At 31.4% G+C, this 18,563-nt stretch overlaps 2 protein-coding genes across 3 annotated transcripts; one reads left to right on the forward strand and one right to left on the reverse strand.

Moving 5' to 3' along the window:
• Positions 1-202: 202 nt before the first annotated feature.
• On the reverse strand, positions 203-9,200 carry LOC109608400 (uncharacterized). Its single transcript, XM_020024826.2, has 10 exons — positions 8,875-9,200; positions 8,078-8,347; positions 7,806-8,021; positions 7,494-7,748; positions 6,022-6,405; positions 5,727-5,956; positions 3,057-3,309; positions 990-1,241; positions 635-931; positions 203-574 (listed from the first exon to the last, which is right to left on the reverse strand). The coding sequence occupies exons 1-10, from the start codon at positions 9,040-9,042 to the stop codon at positions 425-427; spliced, it is 2,475 nt and encodes an 824-aa protein (XP_019880385.1). The 5' UTR covers positions 9,043-9,200; the 3' UTR covers positions 203-424.
• Positions 9,201-9,586: 386 nt separating this feature from the next.
• Positions 9,587-18,491, forward strand: LOC109608447 (condensin complex subunit 3). 2 transcript variants are annotated; one of them, XM_020024885.2, is made up of 16 exons: positions 9,587-9,740; positions 9,792-10,007; positions 10,059-10,199; positions 10,256-10,731; positions 11,542-11,742; positions 11,826-11,937; positions 11,988-12,200; positions 12,650-13,051; positions 13,637-13,903; positions 14,568-14,685; positions 15,415-15,477; positions 15,667-15,872; positions 15,930-17,712; positions 17,768-17,817; positions 17,874-17,956; positions 18,011-18,491. In XM_020024885.2, exons 1-16 carry the CDS (start codon positions 9,642-9,644, stop codon positions 18,063-18,065), a joined length of 4,485 nt encoding a protein of 1,494 aa, XP_019880444.2. In that variant the 5' UTR covers positions 9,587-9,641; the 3' UTR covers positions 18,066-18,491. The 2 variants fall into 2 exon arrangements, with proteins under 2 accessions (XP_019880444.2, XP_019880446.2); XM_020024887.2 differs by lacking the exon at positions 15,415-15,477.
• Positions 18,492-18,563: the final 72 nt, after the last annotated feature.

Here is an 18,563-nt window from a genome sequence, read left to right on the forward strand (position 1 = left end):
ACTTGAGATCATTCTGAATCTATTTGGGAATTTTTGGCAGTCCGTGTATGAGTATTATGACTACGATTAAAGATGATTAATAACAACTAATGATAAAATTCCAAAACAACACATTTATATGAATATATTGTTTTTAAATTTTAGTTTTATACCAAAGAACAATTGTCTTTTTTTAAACATAAAGTATGATGGATCCTCTTCATTCTCATAACATATAAAACTTTATTAAAATATATTATACAGTATAATTGAATACATTATGAAAACAGCTGTATAAGTCATTTTTTAAAATTGTAATATAAATAGTATATTTAATAAAATCATATAAAAATATGTACATGCTTAAAAGAAAGTTTATTTTAAAATATTTCACTAATAATAATTCGATGCTTGTTTAAAGCTCGAACTTTTCATTTTCACTTTATTACTTTAATTGTGAATTGGCAACATTCATAATTGTATCGATGATCTGTTTTTTAGCCATCAGATCTTTTTTAACAGTCTGTAGTTCGTCGACTTTCGTTTGAATTTCAAATTCTTTATTTTTCAATATGCGATCCATCTCTTGCACTTGCTGAAAAAACAATTTGAGTTAATATTAGATTATTTATTAATGTAGTTATGTGTTACTTACCAGTTTGAGATCATGTAAATTAGCATTAGCCTTCTTCAGCTGTTCGTCTTTCTTTTGCAGATTCTTTTCGAGACGTGTACCGTTTTCTTCCAGTTTGCTCACCACCTGTTTCAGTTTGGCGTTCTGAGATTCTAGATCGCTTTGACTAGCTTTCGTCTCCGCCAGTTTCTTACCAACATCAGCTAACTGTTCACGACACTCCTCCAACTGCTTTTCGACGTTCCGCAACTGGCTGGCGCACGCCTTGTGCCTGCCTTTCTCAGCCTCCAGTTTATTTTTTAATTCGGAAGTTGTCGCCTAAATAATACACTGCATTATTTCGGTTCACTTGCTTATATGATGCCTACAGTATTACCTCAAAACCGGACTTGGACCTGAGCGCCTCTTCATGACACTGCTGCGTCCTGAACAATAGTTGGTGCAGTCGGTTCAGTTCGGCAGTCAGTTGGGCGGTTTGATGTTGCAAATGTGTGCAACGTTCCGACGCCGCTTCGACGCTGGCCATTGCGGCGCGTTCTGCATGACCCATCGCCGACAGTTTGTATTCGTACAATTCCATTACGTCTGACGTCGAGATGTTCGCCAAATTCTGATCCGATATTTGACTCTAAATAATTAAAAAAATTATATTATTTAAACTGTGTGAAATACTAATTGATTTTAATAGAATGACGAGGAAGTTACGAGAGATATTCTACTAAAATGCATTTGTTTCAGACATATAGTTCCAAATTTACTATTAAATACCATACTGCGTACATTTTGAAGTGGATAATCTAAATTTCCTAGATTAAATAGATTTTAAATTTATTAACTAAATTATAGAAATTTTAATTATATAATTATAATATATTTATTTAATTTATTAGTTTTAGACGGACAGTATATTAAATTTACTTATTTTTTAAATACTCAATAAACATAAAAATAAACAACAGTCCATATATTATAAAATTGTTGTTTCCGTATTTGGTAGATTTTAACACATTTTTTTGGTTAATTCTTGTCATAATATATATTATATATTATAATTATAATTTTGGACAATGGCAATCTAGTTAATTAAGTAACTAAAACTAATGTATGATGTCTTAAAAAGAAACGCTGGAAATCGTTATCGTCAAACTATGCCAATATAGGATATGGCGATGGTCGTCAACGAACCAGAAGAGAGGATCCTTCTCTGATTATACTGGGTATACAAGGTTTAGGACTGGAGTAACCAGTGTTTGTAAGGTAATTTGGTGCGCTGAATTCGAATCTGTAATTGTTTTTTATCTATCATGTCAGGTTTGCGAAATATAAAATATTGTTTTCGTACGTTTTTAATAAAAAATCGTAATTTATTCACAAATAAAAGAAATTACAAAAGTGAATAGTAGTATTTGAACATAGGTTGTATTTCTCTGAGTCAGTTTCACAAATTAAAGTCCAGCAATAATGTCAACTAATAACTTTTGTTCCAAAATCCTTGATAATTTCTTTCAACTTTCATTAAATCTTGATGAGCACGTTCTCCAATCCACCCTTGTTTTTTGTGAAAAAAAACCAAATGTGAATGCAAAAATTGCATTTTAAGTGACATCCGTGCACATAATTCACAATAATTTTTCAATAATTTAGACACAAGTTGTCTGTAGTCGCTTTTCTTGTTTCCAAAAAACCATCTACGATGATTTTGAAAGATTACCAGACTGCAGATTTTTTCTCCAATCAACTTTGTGAAAAATAATCGTTATTCAACTTTCTAATCTCAGGACCATTCTAATATACTTTATATTATTTTATATTTTATATTCTATATTCTATATTTTATATTTTATATGCCTTCCTTAATTTTAGCATACGAAATATATTTTTATTCAGAACCTTGGTAGAGTATTATATGCAGTAGTGGAAGTAGAACGTTATTTGGATCAACTAATGGTTTATTTGAAATATTTTGTTTTCCAAGAGAGTACTCCGTTCTTTGCGTGAGGCATAAAAAAACTAGACCTGACAGCACAATTTTGACTGTAAATTTGAGTTCTACACACCCAAATTACTTAAAGAACATCTTTCTGCCTGACCAAATTGTACGTTTTCCAGCTGTCGTACTGGCAAATTTATATTTTTGCGACGACCTTACAGTACCCCCGCGTTCACCAGACTAATGGATAACGTTATACTTGAGCGCACCAATTTCAACATTTTTCAGAGCTTGCTGATGTTCTTGGATAAGAATAGCGAGTTAATGTGTCAAGGAGGGTGGAAATTGTTCGTATAATATATTATATATTAATAAATTTGATATCTCTTTTTTGTATTTATTATTATTAATAACCTACTGTTTCAACTAAATTTAAAGACAGTTTTAGGAGGAATTCAAATTTAAATAATCCTTAAGTTTTCCATAACTTTCATCTTCCATAATTTTACTTACTTTTATCCTGTTAAGTGTCTCATCTAGTCGATCCACTTGAGTTGGGGACAATACGGGGAAATTAATTTCATTCACAGCTCTGTTATTATTGGGTGGCAACGTCGGGTTAATCAAGATCATAGATTGTAGGTTTCCCATTGCTTCCGCTATAGTCTTGGATGGAAAGTTTGTTGCTGTAGCCATATCGAGAACAAGCTTCTTCACCTCGATTGGACTCGAGTACAGAGCTTGTGCCAAAACCATATGGATTTCCCTACAAGAAATCAAAGCATAAACAAAATAGTTTATGGAAACACTAGCGTACTTAACAACTTTGTCAATTTCAAATACAATTCGTCAAATAATGTTGAAATTAGTTCATCACAGGAAAAATATTTTATTTCCAAGTAATACAAAACAAATCGTAAAAAAAATTCAATTTGTTTATATCTCATAAATAAATTTGAAGATTCAAATTAAACATTTTGGCATTAAGATAAAATACATTTTAACGTCTTTTAACTTCGTTTAGTATGTCAGTATTAATGTATGGGAAATTTTAGATTTAACAAAAATAGTTGGAAGCAAATTACTGACGAATTGACGACGAAGTACTAATTTTTAATTGCAATACACAAATACCTAAACTGTCGATTTTTATGCTCTGGTATATATATATATATATATATATATATATATATACACATGTATACATAACTATTTTGAGTTAAGAATAAAAAATTCTTTATTTAAAAAAAAAAAAATTATATACAATTGTAAATTATTTGTAATTATTATTTTTTTCTGACTGTCATTAAACTGTGATGAATTAGTTAAGAAAAAATAACTGAGAATTTCTTCTTGCAGGTGACAAAAATATGTTAATTACGAAAATTGTTGCAGGTCTGGACAATGACTTGAAGTTGGTAAACCTAACTGAAGAGAACTTAAAAAAGGAAACAGTCAATGCATTACATCCATTACATTGTAGCTTCAAAATATTAAATGTTCTATCTCATCCACCACATCATTGTCCCATATTTTACGTAATACATGATTTCATTTTGAAGATGAGGAGGTCAAAACTAATTTTGATCTTTTTTTGAATATGCTGCTTATAGAGTGTTGGCAAAAAAATTTTAAATTATAAGTGATATTTTTTGTTAAAAGTTATTTTAAAGTTAAAAACATTAATTACTTTTTCTACTACCCAATATTGAATTTCATACTTAAACATGGATCAGGTGAATACTTGAAGAATTTTGACTATTATAAATTTTTTCTGATAAAAAAACTAACAATTATTATTTATTTCCTATTTATAGAACAAAATTGAAATAAAAAAAACAATATTAACCGCTATACTTTTCCACTCAGTACTTGACTAGTCCTGCCTTGCTCTATGAACAACTTCAACCGGTGCGATCAGGCATTGTTGTCTACAAAATCCAAATTTCTGAACAAATAGTAGGAAGAAATAACTGAATAATTCAGTCGTGATATCGTCGAACATTCATAGTTTCTCGGTAAAATAAGAGCAACTCTAAATCCACTCTGTTACAAAAACATCTTTAAAAGCAACAGTTGAAAATATGTTTTATCATGATATCTCTCACCACGTTCACGCCATGTCCAAATACGGTTATTCGAGTGATATAATGTTCAAATGAGGGAGATGACCTATAAAAATGATTTTATTGACATAGTTAATATAAAAAAATATATTTTTTATGTTTTTATTCTGTAAAATAGAATATTACTCAATATTTAAGCGAATATAGAAGGAGAATATGTCGTAAAACCAACAATTAAACAAAGAATAACAGTCCTTTATTAAATTTCAATGAATACTTTGTACGCAAGTTCTCTAGAGTCGCGTTTAAATGTACCTGTTCGCGTCAATTGATTTCATAAGTAAATTTTGAATATTTCTATTTCATTTCAACATCCGCGGATGTGCTTTAAGATCGGGCTATTGATAATAAGGTGAGGCGTGCCTCTAGCCAATGAGAAAACTCTAAATACATGGTTGTGTGTGTATCTCGTGGATTCAGTACAGAAAAGGTTTATCAAATACTAGACCACACTTTTATTACGATATGGTCTTACCTAGTAGTAACATGAAAGAATTTAATATAAAAAACCGTTGACTAGTTAATTTTTATCAAATAATGTGTATTTTCAGTTTAAATTACTTTGATAAAATGTATGTTGTTAGAGAATTAAACCGTCCAATTCCTAATTTTAACAAAAACGGGTAAAAAACACCGCGAATTTAATATTCTCATCTCGGTGGATAAAGTTGGCTGACGACAAGTACGGTAAAGAATAAAATATTTTGCTGACCATTTATTTTCAAAGCGTATTTTGGAAACTAAAATATTACACGAAATGGAATGTTATATATTTTGTTTATTAATAAATATAAAAAGTAAAATAAATTAAAAATACTAACCGTCTAGAACTGTCTAGAATATTCAAATAATATTACTGGTCAGAGTAAAACATAATAAAAATATATTTAAATTTCTCTATCCTAGGAAATTACATTATCCATTTCAAAAGACGCACTGTGTACATCAAACATGTAAAATAATACAAGAAAGCGCCAGTGCTGTTTGCAATGTATTACTGATTTTAAAACATAGTTGATAAAATCTTTCATTTCATTCTCGGCATATCATAAAATACCTGTACTGCATCAACGTGCCGTGCCTGTTGATCCAAACCGAATCACACTTGGACAGTTCGTGAATCAGAGCGATCGCACAAACATACAAGTTAACCGCCTCCGTAGAGCATGTATCCACATGGGCCGCCCTCATTCTCGGCGATTCTCCCTCGCCGATCAACGGTACGAACACCCTGAGAACCGCATCCGGCTGCAGCTCTTGTAACACCTTCGGACGTATGGATTCCACCTTAAATTAAATATAACGTTTTCGTCCAAATATTTCTTCTTATTCTCAAATATATTAATAATTACTTGAACCATGGCCCGCAACAAAAGAAAGAGCCCGGCCAGCTTCCTGTTGTGTTCTGTGTGCGTCGGGATCTCGTCCTCCTTCATCGAGTTCAGCGCGGGTAGAAACGCTGGCAAACCTACCACCAGCGGTTTGAGGATCTCGTTGTCCGACTTCTCCGTTTGCATAGCGATCGTTTTCAGGATGCTGAGCGCTTGAGTGGATGCGATGTTGGTGTGTATCCATTTGAGGGCGAGGGTGATCAATTGGGGGTGAAGTTCGGTGAGTTGCGGTATGCGTTTTTCGATCAACGCCTGTAGAAATTCGAACACGAGCGACATGCATTCCGGATCGTTATTGGATGTACCGCCTTCTGCGTGTGTTTTTAACGGATTGTTCTCTATGACCTGGCAAAAACAAAAAAATAATTAATAATATAATTTTCAAATTGCGTCGTTCAGTAATTTTATTATTTTTACACACAACATACTTTATACATGTTTGAAAAATACACTCCTCATTTAAGAAAAAGGATAGAATATTCATAATGATTGATTTAAAAGATGGCTTGTGGTGTTTATTGACATGTACAGCTAAAAGATTTTATAATAGCAATGTGTAAGTCAACATATCTAGGCAATTAAAATTAAATAGACCCGTTTTTTATAAAAATATGAAACATTTTCTACAAAAAGGATCTGTAGTTGATATCCTTAGACGAAATAGACCTTGAAAATTGACCAGCAATGTCTACAGAAATATTGACAACTCTCCATACTAGGGAATGTTGACATTCTTTTAGATACGGTTGCTTACATGCCTGTGAAGAAATCTTTCCTTTTCACGAGAACGGGTTCTCCTTAAGTTAATCCATGAGTATGTAAAGTGAACCATTAACAAGTGGAATATAGTATTGTTTTCTAATAAGAGTAAGTTTAACTGATTAATTCGGATGGTATTCGTTGGATGAGGCGTCCAGAGAATAAGAGTTTCGATCCAAAGTACATACATGCTTTTTTGGTATTGAAGTGGGCTCCTTAAGAAAAATTAATTGCATAATGGATAAATAACATTGAGCTGGATATCGCCACAGCTTCTTCAAACGAGAGACAGTTTTATGCCATATAAATATTTTAGATGTTTATGCCTATTAAAAAAACAAAAGTGACTTTGAGAAACCCTGTCCATTTTTTTCAAAGTTAAGGTCAACTCAATCAATATTTTCACATATCACTTTATCAATTTTAGATATTCAGTTTAGTTTTTTCTATAACTACTAATTTTAACAAAATATTTGTTCTTTCATATGCTATTCCATCTTCATCCATTAAGTTCGTTTCAAAATATATAAGAAAGAATACTTTCTAATGACTGATATGTTATTTATAAAAATTGCAATTTTTAAATAAACTCCCTATAAAGATGGATATTTTAAGAGAATTATATCATTGTTATGTCTTTTCTAGTCGTGTTTTCGTGGATGCAGAGACGTTACCTGCAAGAGATTTTTCACTTCCTCCCCATAATTACTGTAAGATTGCAACGTTTGTGGTTCTCTATCCTGTTGTAAAATGTCCAAGTAAAACTCAGTGATTTGTCTCATAAGGATAGCGTCACGTTGCCTGAACGCTTCGCCGAGCCATTTAAACGTTGAATCAATCAACTTGACGAGATGGTTCTCTGGTATCACGCTGTTCATGTAATCCAAAATGATCAGTAACTTGCACACATGGACTTCTATCACAGATCCCTGGAAGAATAATCAAATTCAGTTAAAATGTTTCATTGGTTGGTAACAAATACTTACTTGTAAGGGCATGCATATCCTAATAAATTTTTTAATGTCAACATGTCTAGAGAGAGTATAAATGGCTGGCAAATTTTTGTAACACATATTCACTAAAACACCTAAGGAAAGAGTAACAATTTCTTCATGTCCACATTCAACCCATTTGGCAAGTGTTGACAACAAGTGTGGAAGGTGAGGAATTTGCCAGGAAATTTTAATGCCACAAGACAGTTCCTATGAAATTAAACATTTAATACTACTGATAACTTTCTAGAATAATTATTCATTACCTGCATTAGCTTTAACAGCCTAATTTTCTTGTCGAGCGTCAACTGGTCACTAATAAGACGTGATAGTGAAGGTATGAACTGGTATGTTGTAATAAGGGCATATCTAGCTGCTGGATTTCTACAGGCATTACTGAGCACATCGACGCAGTACCAAGCAATTTGAGATATGGTTTCCACATTTTTCAGCAGTTCATGCAAACTCACATAAAATTCTGCTGCCAAATTACTATGGGGATCAAATATGCTTATGTCTATAGTTACACTTAATCCCTGCAACAGAAAATCAAATTCCAAAAGGATGTATTAAAACAATGGAATTTTTCTTAAATAAAATTTAATATAATCATGTAAATATATTCGTATTTTTGTAATTAACATTTATTTATTTATACAAACAATATTTAATAATGTTCAATGAAAAAAAAAGAGTCAAATACATTAATATCTATTGTTATTCTTAATCCCTGTAATAGAAGACTAAAATCAAATAAAATAAATTATTAAAAATAAACAACAAGATATGAAACTTTCAAATGGATTCCTTTTTTTGTTAAAATTAATATGTAAAAATATGCAAGGAACCACAAAATTTCTTATATTTAAAATCAGTGAAGTTTTATTTTAAATGTGATGAAATGGTGTGATTCACTTCACGTTTGGTACATTTTTCGTTAATGTTCTTTTGAATATTTGTTGTACATTTAACGAAATAACCTTTTTGCTATTTTTTATTCAAAATTTAGAAGGCATGCAATAGAGGAAATGAAATCAAAATTGATTCTCTTAAACATACACACCTGCAAATATCTGCTAATTAATACTGAGGAATCCTGTGACCGTATTTTTAAATATTCATCTATTGCGGCAATCAGTTTTTTCACTTTTTGTAATTTTGTTTCTGATATGAAGGAACTTGCACTGTCCATGGCTGTCGTATAGTTACATTCCCCTTTTAGCCCATTCATATTATTTAGTCCTATTCACTTAACGTTTTCCATTAACAGTATAACATATTCTTGTTAACACAGGATATTAATTGTATTTTGTTATGTTGTTATGGCTTGTACAATAGAGAACCGTTCGTAAAGTTTCAAAAAAGCAATTTTCACGTGTCAGAGGGCGCTATCTTTACACAAGCGATCATTTGAACTACTTATTTTATTTATTATTTCATAACTTAATAATGTAGATAATTAAAAAAGATTTAATAAACTACATTTGAGTGAAATAAACTACTTAGTACATAAATAAGTTATAAAGTGGTATAAACTGTTGTGCTGCAATTTATTGTAACTCGCCGTTTACAAATGGAGAACCAGTTAATGATGGAATGCTTGTGTTCCACATGACAACTAGCGAAGGTAGAATCGGATATTAAGATATTTTGGTTGTTCAACTGTTTAAAGTTAATTTTTCGTAGTCTTGGTTTCTTATATCAATGGTTGCTATGCAATTGGCGCTGAATTTTGTTGACGAAGGAAGTTCCAGTTTTCGCCGCTAGAGCAAAAATGAGCTTCATGCAAGCGTCCCTGAACGTTAAAAATTTAAAATTATAGTGCTTACAATGAGTGCCAAAAATATAAACAAAATATTTGAAGAGGTGCAGAAAAATGAAGCCTGTCACCAGAAATATCTTAAAATGTTGGATAACATATATAAGAAGGTTCGAACTTTATTATCATATAATTTAACCTAATGTGTTTTGTATCAACAGATACCCTTTGAGGAATTCGTCGAAATGTTTATGAATAATATTAAAAGGGTCTTTGTAGTCAATATCATCGAACGAAACCATTTCGTCCAACGGCTGTTGGATTTCTGCGCTCAGTTTGTGGCGCTAATAACAAAACAAATTGACTATGGGGATGATCCTATGAATGATGAACCTTCACATCCTTTTTTAACAGTGATTGTTAAGGAAACCTTGAAGGTAGGTGATGAAAATATTTTACAAAGCAATTAATATATGAAGTAATTGCAGTTTCACAATTTGGTGTATGTGGAAGCAAGATACCATTCATGCAAATTCATAACTTTAATATTGCAACATTTAGGGTATCAAGTACAATTGGACAATGATATCTGTGATACTATTCAAGAAGCTATGTTGGATAGGATAGTGGTAAATATAGTGTTGTTATTGAATTGGAACTGAATCTAATAAAAATCTTCTTATAGGACCATAAAAGCTCAATACGAATACAAGCTGTTACGGCTTTGGTTAGACTCCAGGAACCATTAAATCCAGATTGTCCAGTTGTCAAGGCCTATCTGACAGCATTTTATGACATAAATTTGTGGGTGAGAAGAGAGGTGGTTATGAGGGTGGCTCCAAATGCCATAACATTGACAAAAATTAAAGAAAGAGTTCTTGATGTGGAGGCCCATGTTCGGATAGCTGCGTTCCAACGGTGCGCCGATATCGGGCCTAAATCGTTTAAAATCGTCGAAAGACAGTCGATTTTGAGTAGTGGTTTCAGTGAATCAAACAAACAAGTGCGGAAAGTGTTCATTGGGAATTTGTTGCCAAAATGGTTGACTTATTATAATGGGAACTACTTACAGTTCTTAAGTGCCTTAAAGTTGGATGCAGATGAACATGATATTGAAGTCACTGCCAGTCTTAGTAGACAGGTTATGGAAGTATTTTTTCTGTAAGTAACATTTATTTATTTGAGAGATAACATATAGATTTTATTTTATAAATACGATACTGTTGTCATAATCAAACTGCAACTAATTTTTTTTTTTATGTATCTGTTACTATATTGAATAATAAACAAGTAAAATTAATTTAAAACAAGTGAAAATATAAAAATTTTCAAGTAGCTTAGTTAAGAATTTCTTTAAACATGTTGAAGGTGGTGGAAAAATTGTTTTTATAATTTTAAATACATATTAAATATTTTTCATCAGTTAACTTTAGAAGTTTTCAAGTAATTTAAGAAAAATCACATAAAAAATTGCAAATTGGAAATTTTAGTAATAAATCTGTAACACTAAAACATTAATAATCATATGAAAAGAATTTTAAACTACAATTGTAGAACTGTAACAATTTTATATTATATTTTATATCTTTTTGTGGAGAACATATAACATAATGTTTTCAATATTTAACTTGTTAAAAGTGGCAGGTATTAAGAGAAAGAAATTTATTTAAGATATAATAATTGTATATAAAAATGTTTTAGATAAAAACACATTATAAACAAATAATATCACAAAGTTAACTTTTTGAATTTGAATGATTTTTTAAATTGTGGATTATAAATAAAACTAAAATTGAGTAGATACATAATTAATATAAGGAAAGTTACTTTCTTGGAGTTTATAGTTATATAAAATTAATTTAAAAGCACATAAATTAAAAAATAAAAAAGTAAATGTAAATTAAAACTGTTTTACTAATGTGCGCTAATTAAAAATGTACATTCATTTTTAAAAATATAAATTGATTTCAGGAAAAATCCAATAGACGATATAATCAAATCACTTCCAATAGATGAAAACAAATTGATACCACTACAAAATCTCACAAGTGATAGTGTCTTGTATTGGTGTATTTTGGTAAATTTTTTAAGAAAATTGACCTCGGATGACGGAGAAGAATATCTTGAACGTATTTTACCTGAGTTTACACCATTTTGTAATTATATTGACAGGTATTTTTTTCAAAATTCAACCGTATTTATCAAATAGATATTGCGGTTTAGCTTACACACATATTAACTTAATAAATTTACAGTTTTATAAAAATGAAAATGTCCAAAGTAATGGACGAATGGGAAACTTTCGACTTCCAATTTATATTGTATGATCTCTTGGAAATGGCGGACCAGTTCGATACATCAGACGAGGTAAATGATGATCAAAATTTCTCCGATTCCTGTAACAGTTATCATTGTAGGTTGGAAGAAGAACATTCTTGAAATTGGTACAAGATCTATTGCCCAAGTATAGATTTTCAAATAAGATTACGAAGAAACTGGTCGGAGTGGCGGAAAAATTAAGCAACAGCCAAAATTTCACAGTGGACATGTGCAATATCATATCCGAAATTAGAGAACCGCTTGTCGAAGAGGCCCCATCGACGGAAAAATTAAAACAATGGGAATTTGAGGTATATGACCCATTCCATCTCAAATTGACCTGGTCTATTTTGGTAATGATCGTACGATACGCAATTAGACGCGTATGCGTTTAATGAAATTGCACATAAACATTTTCAGTTTCATCAAAACATAAAAAAATAAGATCATGATCAGAATCAGAGTAGAAATCGAATAAAACGTACAGTCGTTGCAGAATGGTATTACTATCTCAAGATCCAGTTTCGCTTGTAGTCTGAATATGAGAGCTCGGCTGTGATGCAGCAATAGTATGACGCCCTCATTAAAATTTTTATAACCTACCGTAATTAGTGTCTATGCCGATTTTATCTATACCTCTCCGCTGAGTACCTTTTTTATGTACTGGTTGAAGCTTATCGATAACGGGTCGCATAGGATTTTGTTTGCAAAGTGGTAATACCATTCTGCAAGGCAACCATACTCATGTGTATTTTAACAGATGGCCCAATTGAAAGTGAAGGCCAACATACTGCGGGGCAACAAAGAAGATGCGATCGATAGAGAAGAGTATACCGAGATCGAAAATATCAACAAGGAACTGTCAAAAGTGTGCGCCCAGATCGAGGAACTAAAGGCGGTGGACTACAGCGAAAAGGTGCGCGTGGTGAAGGACGATGTGGACACGTTGTGCCACTGTCTCGATGTCCTGATTGCCACGCTCGAACATCGGAACGTTAAAAAAATGTCACCGGCCCTGCGCACCATCTACACCGAGTTCGTTGTTGGACTGTTGAATTGTCCGAACGGCGAGGTTAACTGGCGTTTGCTCAAGTGTCTGTCGCTTTTCAGTATTATCGACAAGGAGATCGCCAAGGAGAACGCGAAGATCTTGGCAATACCGGTATGTATTAGCAGTCTTGGACTTCACAATTTAAGCATAGTTTATTCAGAAGTAGTTGTGTGGAAGCTTTTTGTTTTGTGTTAGGGCATTCAAGTTGCGTTGTTAACGTTTAACACAAGTAACATAAATTGCCACATAACACACAATAAATTATTATTAATTTAACAAATGAACTATTAATATTTAACTAATGAAAAAATGTACTTTGTTGTCAGATCTAAATTTTAACCAATATTTGGTAGGTGCAAATAAACTGTAAAATATAGTGCCTTAGTATACATATTAATATCTCTTCTTTAAAACAAACTATTTGGAGTAGAACTGGACAAAATTTAACACAAAGGCTTTAATTTCGCAGTTAGTTTAATACCTAGCATTAACCCATAGTTGCAATTAAATTATGATACTTAAGAATTGAATTGTACACAACATCAGACTATTTTGGAATATAAAATTAAAGCTCTCAAATTGCTGTCACATAAAATCGTTTTTAAATTGTACAGTTATCTGTACAAATAAACTAGTATTTTAACATTGCAATTGCATGAAAAATATTTTAAGTCTATATAATTGTTTTTTTTTAAGATTGCGACATATCGTGCGATTCCGAATTTCAACAAGCAAGCACTGCTAGTTTCTGTGGCGGCGGTCAGCGATCTGGTTCGTATTAACGGTCTAGAACTGTACGGTGACGGTAGGGACATGACGATGGCAGAAACGACACAGGCACACAACACCACGAGACGTCGTCTCTATCGCAATGAGGACATGGACGATGTGAGCCTCATCGATCCCAATCGGATGAACGTGCACTTTCTTGTCGAGATCACGCTAGACATGTTGGACGATGAGGTGATTATTAAAATTAACGATTGTAATTTTATGTTACTAGTAATTGTTTGTAACCAGTCAAATAAACTGGTTCTTATGGCTAATTGTACAAGTTACATTGCTGATATGATAATTAAGGTCCTCCCCCAAAATCACTTTAGTGCAAAAACACACTACATCTATAGTTTTTGTCCGTATCTTCATGAGCATTTAACCTATCGTAACTAATCGTTTCGTTATTTGCCTTCTTGGAGAAACTTTGAAACAGTAGTTTCCCAAATTTTAAATTATTTTGACTCCATCAAAATTTGAATATTATTGTTAAAAAACTACATGGGTTACTGAACGCACACTATCATAAATAATGCTTACATCAATTTTAAATTTATGTGCGATTTTGGAAAAAGATTATTATTACAACAAAATATTCGAGTATTCGTATTTTATTTAGACTAAGAATAAATTAAAACCGAGTATCATTTTACTGAAATTGATATTTTATAATCGGTTTATCAAAATTTCTGAAGAATTGCCAGAAATAAATAGTTTATGAAATTTACAAAGTCTAATTTCTGTTGTATCTAAAGTTGTCTTAGAAGTATAATTTTGATTTGATGAGAAATTATAAAAAAAATTGTGTTTATATATAGTTATAATTGGTTGAATAAAAGTACTTATTTTTTAGAATGACGACATTCGGAATGCAGCAATAGAAGCATTAGCCAAGCTTATGCTCGACATGTATCCAGTCAACAGCCAATTTATATCAAGAATGATCTTAAAATGGTATAATCCAGTTTCAGGTAATATATATTCTTTAATGACAAAAGTTTAAATTAATTTTTGAGTGATTTCTTTATGATTTTTCGTAGAATAGACTAGATTTTTTGCAAACACTTTTAGAAATATAAAATTGATCGTAAAATTGCTTGAAGTTTGAATTTTGTATGGTGTTGCATGCAGAAAAATATGACATGAAAAATTTAAGTCTTCAGTATTTTAGTTTTTACTTTACAATTTGCATATAATAATTCTTATATAAATATAAAAAATTGCGATTTTACGGAAGAATTATTAATTTAAGATAAAAATATATTTTGGACGTTATATTTCAAATATCAGTTAGCCTGTTTCTATCGATCGTTGTTAACTTTCAGTTGATAATATATTTTGAATGTCTGTCAGAAGAGAATTCTAATTGGAGGGTCTTAACAATGGTTCTTGTATATTAGTCGTATTATTAAATTTATTGTTTTAAAACAAATCAAATAATCATTTGCACTTCTCTATCTTATACTTCAAAATAATTTTATTGTAAGAAATATTTTCTAGTATGGGTGAAACTTACTATTATTATAAAGTCATTAAAAACAGAAAAAATATATATCATGCGTATATAAATATAGACTTTAAAATACCCATGGTATTTTGAATACAAAACACAGCAAACACTGATTTGACACACACCTACAGGGGCACACTAGGTTCATTTAACACATTAATTATACAAAATTTTTATTTTAATTTTCAAGGCTATCTCCATGGTGAGTCCAGTGTGTCAAGCAGAACAGCTAAACCACGGAAAGCGGACAATGGTATTTGAGAGTGTTAAGTAGTTGTGCACATGTGTTAGCTTCCCCCAAATTCGAATTGCTTGTTTTTATGGTAGTATAACAATTTGCAGTATTCACGCTTTATAGTTTCTTTTGCACACGTATAATCATATGTCTTTTATTATTTGCTTGTTTATATATACTCTCATTTTTTGTTTTTTTTTTTTTCAGATAAATGTGACGTGGTGCAGCAGAAGTTGGGTTTGGTCATCCAGACTTACGCGAAAACGATTAACGGGGCGAAGGAAGTTATTGAACAGGCGGTCATACCTATATTAACTATCATTGCCAATGCTCCTAAGACCAGTCCATTAGCGGACATCGACGTTGATAACATCCTTAAATTTCTTGCCGCGCTTACAAGCACTGCTGGAACGGTAGTTTATTGTTTAAACAAGTAATAATTGTAATAATTTATTTATTTCTTTTTTCAGGGCATTGTAAATATACACACGAATATTGCTCATTCGTTGTTGAATCAAGTAGCAAGTAAACCACATGATAACTTGGTGCCATATATGACAAAGATGTTACGCTATTTGCAAATACCAATCGACAATAATACGACAATTAAAGAACTCATTCGCGAGGCCGAACTCGCATATGAAGATATTGTCGATAAAGCGCCCAAAAAACACATAATTAATTTCATCAAGAAACTGAACGATATTGATAAAATTAAAGAACAAACAGCACTTACGGAAACATCCAACACTAACGAAATCAGTTCAAATAATGGTACAGATGCTCAGAATGTACAAGAACTTATGGAAGCATCCAACACTAACGAAATCACTTCAAATAATGGTACAGATGCTCAGAATGTACAAGAACTTATGGAAGCATCCAACACTAACGAAATCACTTCAAATAATGGTACAAATACTCAGAGTGTACAGGAACTTGGTACTACTTCTTGTCCAGATGTAAGTGAAAGCGAAAATGAATCTCAGCAGACGTCAGAAAAATTGCATTCTTCAATGCAAGTTGAATTGTCTTCCAAAGAAATCACAAATAATAACTCGGAAGAAATAACAGAAGAAAACTGTATACCTGTAAATACTCCAAATAAATCAAACAATGAACAGGAAACACAGGTTTCCAAACGATCAAGTGAAGAAAAAGAAAACAGCGGTCCTAGGAAAAGAGGAAGGAAACCTAAACATTTAAAGTCATCGCTGAATGAAACCAACAGTTCAGTAAATTTAATGCAGAAAAAGTTACTTAGGTCTAGCACAAAAACCGATAAGGATTCTTTAAGTAATATAAAAAAGCCTCGTATAAGAAAATTCACTTCAAGTGATTTATCATCAGCTATTGAAAAGTCTTTAAATAAATCAGTACCATCAAGTAATGAAAATGTCAGTTCTTCATCATGTGTGACATCGGCAGATCAAAGCATATCGGAAGGTTCAGGTTCAAGAACGTCTACTAGATCTAACACTAAATCTGTCGTGAAATTGTCAAAGAATACAAAGAAAATTAATAAGAAATTATTCACATCAGATAACTCGCATAAAAATAAAATTTCGGAAATATCGATCTCAGTATCTTCTTCAAGTAAGCCCGCAACACAAAATACTAATTCTTCAGACACATCAAACAAAAAAAATTCTTCATCTGAAAACTTGAATCAAAGTAAGGGAGGAAGGAAAAAACTTATCAAGAATAACCTATCAAAAAAACTGACGATGTCCTCGTCACATATTTCTAATAAAACTACAGTAGCTCAAAGTCCTCAAAGAAACAGCCTTCCAGCATCACTAAGTCAATCAAGGAAACGATTATCCCAACGGTCCCTGTCTAATTCACCACTTCATAAAAAGGCCAACAATTCACTCGAGACTGTCAGTCCGGATAGCTTATCAGACGGTACTTTTGTCGCGGACAAAGGTAGGAGAAAGACTAGATCTTCACTGAAAACAACGGATGAACGTTTGGACAAAACAACGGTATCGACATCGTTAGTATTCAGTTCTAAAACCACCAGTACGCCGAACGTTACCAAAGAACAATCAAAAAATAAAATGAAAGAATTAGTGGTTGATTTAGAACTGTCTAGGATTTGCGAAGAAAGTGAAAAACCAAATTCATCTATTAGAGTCGAAAAAGAAAATCTATCTTCTAAAAACAAGAATCAAGATAAATTGACAAACAAGCAAATTAAATTAAAGGCAAATGATAAAAAGATGATGATTCCAAAACCAAAGGGTAATTGTGAGTATTATTGCCTGGTTTAAAATTTTAAATTAATATTGAATTTTATTTACAGTGAATCACATATCCAAAGAAAAAAACGAAACAACAATCAGAAGTTCAAAGGTAATATAATAGTAAAACCAACTATATAACTGTATAAACAATTCACAATTTTACAGAGGATTAAAAATACATCACTCTCAAAAAATGATGGTTCCTCATCGACCAAACGAAAAAAAAATGAAGAAACATCATCAGACGAGTATGTATATACAATTTGTGCATATATGACTATTATAACATTTATTTTCAACAGTTCATCTCCACTTCGAAAATCTTTAAGGACGAGAAAACGGATGCACTGCGATTAAATACTTAATTTTCACATTTGTTATATATACTTTATTAACTTACTTTTGTAAAATAGTTGTAGTATAATGAAGGTATTCCAAGGTTTGGACCTTCAAAAATAAATGTACAAATTAGAGATATATTTTGTCAAGAGTTTGTTATCATATATTTATTTTTAAGTAAAAACTTTATAATTCATTTTATGAAGATTATATCATTTCTTTATAAAATGACAACATAATTTAAATACATTGTAGCATGGTTTTTAAAAATTAACTTTCTTAGACTAGAATTGTTTTTCAATCAATTTCAGTGCTAGGTATCACTGAATAAAGGTATTAATATAATATGAATAATCATCAATGAATCTACTGATCTGATTACTTTGGATTATTTTAAAAATTGTTAAAATTGTATATATGATAATAAAAAAATATTTAAGTCTGGTTTTGTCTAATGGCCCTTTTCAATTTCCTCTAATTATTTATTAAACCTTTAGAACTGCTGTGTTAATATAT

The sequence above is a fragment of the Aethina tumida genome, chromosome 1, assembly GCF_024364675.1.
Source record: "Aethina tumida isolate Nest 87 chromosome 1, icAetTumi1.1, whole genome shotgun sequence".
Lineage (NCBI taxonomy): Eukaryota > Metazoa > Arthropoda > Insecta > Coleoptera > Nitidulidae > Aethina > Aethina tumida.

Coding starts and splice junctions, on each gene's coding strand:
- LOC109608400 (XM_020024826.2), bottom strand. CDS start 9,042: ATGAATGGGCTAAAAGGGGAATGTAACTATACGACAGCCATGGACAGT. Junction 6,406..7,493: donor AAGTGAAAAATCTCTTGCAG/GTAACGTCTCTG, acceptor TGTTTTTGCCAG/GTCATAGAGAACAATCCGTT. Junction 575..634: donor ATTTACATGATCTCAAACTG/GTAAGTAACACA, acceptor TTGTTTTTTCAG/CAAGTGCAAGAGATGGATCG.
- LOC109608447 (XM_020024885.2), top strand. CDS start 9,642: ATGAGTGCCAAAAATATAAACAAAATATTTGAAGAGGTGCAGAAAAAT. Junction 17,713..17,767: donor TCCAAAACCAAAGGGTAATT/GTGAGTATTATT, acceptor TTTTATTTACAG/TGAATCACATATCCAAAGAA. Junction 17,957..18,010: donor GAAGAAACATCATCAGACGA/GTATGTATATAC, acceptor TATTTTCAACAG/TTCATCTCCACTTCGAAAAT.